The sequence below is a fragment of the Rhipicephalus sanguineus genome, chromosome 2 (genome assembly GCF_013339695.2).
Source record: "Rhipicephalus sanguineus isolate Rsan-2018 chromosome 2, BIME_Rsan_1.4, whole genome shotgun sequence".
NCBI lineage: Eukaryota > Metazoa > Arthropoda > Arachnida > Ixodida > Ixodidae > Rhipicephalus > Rhipicephalus sanguineus.
Window position 1 is genome coordinate 136,403,138 of NC_051177.1, and position 7,130 is coordinate 136,410,267.

At 47.1% G+C, this 7,130-nt stretch overlaps 1 protein-coding gene across 1 annotated transcript; it reads left to right on the forward strand.

The window, feature by feature from the left end:
• The first annotated feature begins 260 nt into the window (after positions 1–260).
• LOC125757374 (uncharacterized) lies at positions 261–5,493 on the forward strand. Its single transcript, XM_049412926.1, has 4 exons — positions 261–331; positions 431–598; positions 663–927; positions 5,359–5,493. Exons 1-4 carry the CDS (start codon positions 261–263, stop codon positions 5,491–5,493), a joined length of 639 nt encoding a protein of 212 aa, XP_049268883.1.
• The last annotated feature ends 1,637 nt before the right edge of the window (positions 5,494–7,130 follow it).

Genomic DNA, 7,130 nt, shown 5'->3' on the forward strand with positions numbered 1-7,130 from the left:
ATGAAGAAGCTTTGGAAGCTGGCGTATACGAACATGTTTTCGACGTCATGTTTCGACCACCGGACAAGAAACCGAAAGTTGAGCATTTCGTCGACGACGTCGTCCGCCAGTACTCGGATGAAGAGGTAAGAATTAACGTATCCCTTTGTGATCGCATTTTAACACTCTTTACTTTTGCTGGCGAAATGCAGTTCCGAAGGCACTTCAGGTTGTCTCGGCGTGTTGCCCCCGAACTAATAGCAGGCTTCGCGTCTTCTCCGATGTGCCCGACAGACAATCACGGCGGCAAGGCTGCGAAGTCTGCGGAGACGCATATTTTGTCCTTCATTTGGTAAGTAATTTGGTGAATAATTGTTATTGCTGCCTCTTCTTAAATTCGTCCCGCGAAATTCGGTACTAAAGTGTGCCGCCTGATCTCCTTACGGCGCAGGTATGCAGCCAACAAAACATGCATGCGGGATGTGGCCGACAGATTCGACCTGGCTGAAAATACTGTACACAGGGCACTGCAAAGAGTGGCAGACTACCTGTGTACGCTAGCTCCAACTGTCCTCACATTTACCCGTGACCTCGAGAAGCTGTCCAGAGATTTCGAGAAAGTATGTTCACCTAACTCTTAACGCTTGAAAATAGACTGGCGAACTGTTGGTCCTTTTTCTGCCGGTGTCGGGTGTGCCTGGTGTTGTTGGGTGCAGAGACGGTTGCTACATTCGCATCCAGTGCCCCGAAAACAAGATAGCTTCGACCTACGTCAACAGACACCAATTCCTATCGACCTACGTCAACAGACACCACTTCCTCTCAATGACATGGCAGGCTGTGTGCGACAACATGAGGCGATTCAGTGACGTGCTCGTTGGAAGCTCGAGCAAGATACATGATTCCCGTGTCTTTCGCCTGTCCTCGCTTGACAAAAAAAAACGCCAGGCCTGCGCTGAAACCGCAGCACAGTCACAGCGAAAGCTGGAAGAGCGGCGTTTCTAGAGCCCGTTCTAAGCTCCCTTGGGGCTACTAATACAAGTTCACTAGAAAGGTACCCACTACGCCATAAATCACAATTTTTGTGAACTTGGGAAGCACCTACTAAGCCATTATTTGTCATTCTGCGGGGAAGCGAGGCACCAGCTACACGTCTGTAAGGCATTATGTGCACTTTGTTGACGCGACGACTGATGACGATGAAGAATTATGGCTCAGACCTTTGTAATGGGTTGGAAGCTTTAAACGGCCCACCAGTTATGCAATTTGCATTGGGTGACGCCCGATCGCTATTTCCCTCTCCCGTCATGCTGTATAACATATGTTGACGTGGGAGAGAGACGGGGGGGCGAAGAACTTTACTGAGACCCCGAGGAAATGGATCATGCACTTATGGGCTTCCTTGGCAACCAATACAAGTGCACTTGCGAGGAACCCATCATCATCATCATCATCAGCCTGTCTACGCCCACTGCAGGGCAAAGGCCTCTCCCATGTTCCGCCAATCAACCCGGTCCTGTGCTTTCTGTTGCCACGTTATACCTACAAACTTCTTAATCTCATCTACCCACCTTATTTTCTGGCTTCCCCTCACGCGTTTGCCCTCTCTTGGAATCCAGTCAGTTACCCTTAATGACCACCGGTTATCCTGCCGACGTGCTACGTGCCCGGCCCATATCCATATCTTCTTCTTAATTTCAACTATGATATCCTTAACCCCCGTTTGTTCCCTGACCCATTCTGCTCTCTTCCTGTCTCTTAAGGTTACACCTATCATTTTCCTTTCCATCGCTCGCTGCGTCGTTCTCAATTTAATTTGAACCCTCTTTGTAAGTCTCCAGGTTTCTGCTCCGTAGGTAAGTACCGGTAACATGCAGCTGTTATATACCTTCCTCTTGAGAGATAGCGGTAGACTACCATTCATGATTTGATAATGCTTGCCGAATGAGCCCCATCCCATCCTTATTCTTCTAGTTATTTCACTCTCATGGTTCGGCTCCGCGGTTACTACCTGTCCTAAGTAGACGTACTCCTTTACAACTTCCAGTGTCTCGCCACCTATCGCAAAGCGCTGTTCTCTGCCAAGATTGTTCCACATTACTTTCGTTTTATGCATATTAATTTTCAGACCTACTCTTCTACTTTCCGTATCCAGTTCAGTAATCATGAGCTGCAATTCGTCTCCCGCGTTACTCATCAATGCAATGTCATCAGCGAATCGCAGGTTACTGAGATACTCTCCATTAACTCTTATCCCTAATTCTTCCCAAGCTAGGGCCCTCAAAACCTCCTGTAAACACGCGGTGAATAGCATTGGAGAGATCGTGTCTCCCTGTCGTACGCCCTTCTTTATTGGGATTCTGTCGCTTTCTTTATGAAGGACTATAGTGGCTCTGGATGGGCTGTAGATTTCTTCCATTATGTTTATATAGGCTTCGTCGATGCCCTGATTCCGCAGTGCCTGCATGGGAGGAACCCACCACGCTCTAAATCATTGTAATTTTACTGAGACCCCGAGGAAATGGATCATGCGCTTATGGGCTTCCTTGGCAACCAATACAAGTGCGCTTGCGAGGAACCCACCACGCTCTAAATCATTGTAACTTTACTGAGACCCCGAGGAGAGAGAGAGAAAGAGAAGAGGAAAGGCAGGGAGGTTAACCAGAAGAACGTCCGGTTTGCTACCCTGCACTGGGGATAAGGGAACGGGGAATAGAAAGAGAAAGAGATAGAGAAGGAGAGCACTGCACGGGCAAAGGGGTACAATCAGTCACTGAGGCTGAGGCTGACCTACATTACATCAGCGCTCTGATATTCCATTGGGGAATCGCGGCCTTTGAGAGGGCCGTGGGCGAGCCGTTGTGATTACTGCAGCGCTGAAAACACTGGATCGAGAACCTCCAGCATTTGCAGGGCAGCTCGGGCAGTCGGAGTGTTCAGCTTATTCAAAAGCATGAATATGGTGTTCAGAAGAGAGCGAAGCATCGCAGCAATGTCCTTGTCTTTCTCGGGCAAGTCGTGGGGAACCAGCGCTGTCGTTGACTCAGTCTGTGTCTGCTGCGACCATTGGAGTCGCTGTGTATGGTGCTGTGGCTTTGGCTGTGGCTGTGGTTCTGGCTGTGGTTCTGGCTGTGAATCTGGATGCAGCTTTGGCAATGGCGGCCATGCTTCAGTGTCCATGTGCTCTGGTGCGGTCTTATCCTCAGAAGTCGACTCGGGCGTGTCTAGCCTAGGAAGCAGAGGATGAGGTGTCACCTGTGAACTGCGCTTCACAGAGTTCCTTGAACCTCTACGGCGTCGGGAGCGTCGCTTTGTGACGACAGCAACAGCTTCCCGACGAGACGAGCGGTCTCGCACCATCTGTTTAAGGATTTCGTTTTCCTTCTGTTTCTTGGGGCACTCATTTGACGAAGCGTCATGGGACCCGAGGCAATTGCGGCACTTGAGGACCGTGGCATCACAGGAGTCTGCAGCGTGTGGTTCGGCGCAGCGCGAGCAAATGATCGTGCTCTGACACACGGCGCTCACGTGTCCAAACCTCATACATTTGCGGCATTGGAGTGGCCTTGGGATGAACGGTCGTACAGGATGCCGAAAGTGGCCTACCTTGACATGCGAGGGCAGAGATTCACCCTTGAATGTTAGTTTTATACAGCGAGATGTGCCCATGCGCGACATGTGTATTATAGGGATGCCATCTACTGTCGGCTTCACCAGACTGGGCAAGTCTGTGCTGGAAACAGAGACGTCCACATCGTAAATGACACCAGTAGTGGTATCACTGGCAAATGGGATGTACGAGCGAACCTTTATGCCATCAAGTTCCGTAATTTTGCTCAATGTGCTCAGTGCAGTCTCATGTGCAACGTCGACAGCCAGGACATTGTTGCGTGTGTTGACTCTCACGTCCCTTACTTCATTTGGCACCGCCGCTTCGAGAAGCACCGAGACTGACTGTCTGTTGAGTTGTCTCAGGTTATCGGTAGCGAGTTCTGGTACGAAAATAATCGTACTGACTGCGGTCTCCCGAATAGATTTCAGAGTTGACTTGCCTGAAGACAGGGGAGGCCCGGTGATTCTTCGCTTCGCCTTACGGCGTCGTACAAGCTGAAAGTCGTCATCGGACCAGTCCTCACTGCTGAGCGAGTAGACACTGGTTTCGTCGTTGTCCGTAGCACTATGGAGCCCAGTGCGCTTCCTGGAGACCGCCGCCGCTGTCGCCGCCATTCCCGGCAGGGCCCGGGGACGTCTATACTTGCATTGGCGCCAGAAACGAGGCGGATATCGAGCGGTGAGGGCAGAAATATTAAGAAACTAGTGGATCGGCAGTCACAAGCGTTCTGTAAAGCGAACACTTCGTCTTCCTCCCCGAGGAAATGGATCATGCGCTTATGGGCTTCCTTTGCAACCAATACAAGTGCACTTGCGAGGAACCCACTACGCTATAAATCATTGTAATTTTACTGAGACCCCGAGGAAATGGATCATGCGCTTATGGGCTTCCTTGGCAACCAATACAAGTGCACTTTCGAGGAACCCACTACGCTATAAATCATTGTAATTTTTGAGAAATAGGGCAGCAGGCACTGTGCCATTTTTCGTCATTCTGTGGAGAGCCGCCGTACCTGCTAAACGCATGTAAGACAATATGCGCACTTTGTTGATGCTGTGCCTGATGATAAAGAATTATGGCAGAGCCCTTTGTAATGGGTTGGAAGCATTGAACAACCTACTCGTTGCGCAATTCGCATTGTCTGATGTCTTGTTACAGAATTCGCGTTGTGCGACGCTTGGTGCTTATTTTACTCTTCTACCACGCTATACTGCATATGCTAATGTGGTTCCTTCCCGACATGAAGCCTGTATAGGACCTTTTTGCGAAGCAGTTTCAAGCACTGGCATGGCACAGAGGTTGAATACTGGGCTCCCACGCAAAGGGCCCAGGTTCGAACCTCGTTCCATTTTTTCTTGTTTCGTTTTTTTTTCTTATTTCGAGCGATAGTTGTTACGGACACCGGCAGCGGCGGCGGCGGCGGACAACTACGGCGGCAAAAACGGCTGGTGAAATGATCTCATAACAGCTTTCGCTGTAGAAAATCCCAGGGATATACCAAGGTGGCAGGTATCACATCCTAGGTGACGCAGCATACCCTGTAAGGCCGTTCTTGCTTACCCCTTACAGCGATTGCGGAGCACTAACAAAACAGCAGAAAAAATTCAATGCAAAATTCTCGGCAACCCGCGTGCTGATTGAAAACTTGTTTGAGATCCTGAAGAAACGCATGCGCCAGCTTACGTATCTGGAGCTGCGGACTGTCACTTGGCTAAATGCGTTTATGCTTGCTTGTTGCATCTTGCATAATCTGTGCATCGACGCAGGCGACGCACTGCTCGATGACAGCGATGAAGAGGAGGCTAACGATGACGTACCATGGTCCTAGTGCACAGACAGCGATGAATGTGAAGAAGAGGATACTGAAGAAGACTCAGCACTACGTAAGCTCGGCGAGTTGAAGCGAGAGAAAGTGTTCTAAAAAATGTTTGGGGGACAATGAAAAATCCGCAAATGACTTCGTGCTTCGATATCGTGGAATTCCACCATTAGTAGCTGCTCCGTCGATATAGTTACTTGTTCTATCGGAGAAAAGAAACAAACGCTTCACAGATATAATTCGCTTGTACACTCTGGTTCGTTCAATTCTTCTTGTTGTTCATTTCCACCGTCATTATATTCATTTCTTGCATAATAATATGCCTTTGCAAATACTGTGTGTGAATGTACACAGCGTGATATATATATATATATATATATATATATATATATATACATATGGCGTTTTTTGTCGAAATGAGCTAAATCCAGAAACCGAAACTATCTCAAATATTGCTTCATTGGCAAGTACATGCTCTCAACTTTCCTCTAAATGAGCTATCAGAACGAAATGGATCAAATACTACCAGCTACTTGTGCTCACAGATCTCGTTTCAAAACGAACTTGAGCCAAATCTATGCGCTGTATGGATCGAAATGAGTCAAATCCAGTATGCCAATAGCAGAGCCCTTCAGCGATCACGTCATTCAGCAAACATGGAAGCCTCCGTGTGGTTTCCCGCCTAGCCTGACTGCGCCCTTACAAAAATTTGTACCAACCGTCAATAGACAGTTTATTGGGGAAAGTCGATAGAACCTACCGACGGTATATTGAAAGTCGTTAGACCGTCTTATATACCAGCAACCAAGATTCCGTCGACTATTGGCCACCGATAACCAATAGAAATTTCTTTAATAACTTTCAACAGACGCTAAAGGCACGTTCAATTGAAAGTTGTTAAACCGTTTTTAAACGTCTTATATACCAGCAACCAACATTTCGTCGACTATTGACCTCCGATAACCAATTGAAATTTCCTTTATAACTTTCAATATATGCCAACAGAACGTTAAATTGAAAATGACACTGTTTTTAAGCGTCCTAAATACCTGTTACCAATGTTTCGTTGACTATTGGTCATTGAAGCTTTGTTGATGCATCTTGCCTAATGGAGATTATTCTTACTTTAGGAGAACGGCCGAATGTAAATGCAGGCGCTTCTGTGCTGCGTGCCCTAGTCACCCTGGCTTGCGTTATGGAAGGGCCTACATTTACATTTGGCCATCCTCCCAAAGTGGGATGATCTCAAGCAGGAAATATAGCTGTAATAAATGTTGCGGTAATGTACAATAATGTGCAATACAGCTTTTCATAATGTAGTTCTTAAATGCACCAAATGCTTAACATTGTGTTAGGTACATCGTAAACTTTAAATTATATGTAAAGTCCACAAATGTTCACACAGGAAATATTTCGACAGTGTGCCAGCACATCTGAGTAAACATTGAACTATATTGATGCCTGAAGTTAGTGACTGAAGGTCTGACGCATGTTAGCAAAGTTCCTGTCCAACTGACCAAAATAAGTGAACACAATTTTCAAAGTAAGATGTTTATTTTTTAGCACAACATGTGTATACACCTTTAACTATTAGTGTCTTGATAGAGCACTGAACTTCCAAAAAGCTACTTAATGCATAAACTGCCTACAGCGTGGCAAAACAGCAATACTAAGGAAAAGATCACTTGCACAAATAGAAATTATTTGTAAGATAATCAG

Bases quoted from the DNA above. Each gene is read 5' to 3' on its own strand.
- LOC125757374 (XM_049412926.1), top strand. From the start codon at position 261: ATGTGCCCGACAGACAATCACGGCGGCAAGGCTGCGAAGTCTGCGGAG. The intron at 599-662 runs AGTATGTTCACC...CCTTTTTCTGCC, and splicing joins CTGTCCAGAGATTTCGAGAA to GGTGTCGGGTGTGCCTGGTG. The intron at 928-5,358 runs GCCTGCGCTGAA...GCATCGACGCAG, and splicing joins TTGACAAAAAAAAACGCCAG to GCGACGCACTGCTCGATGAC.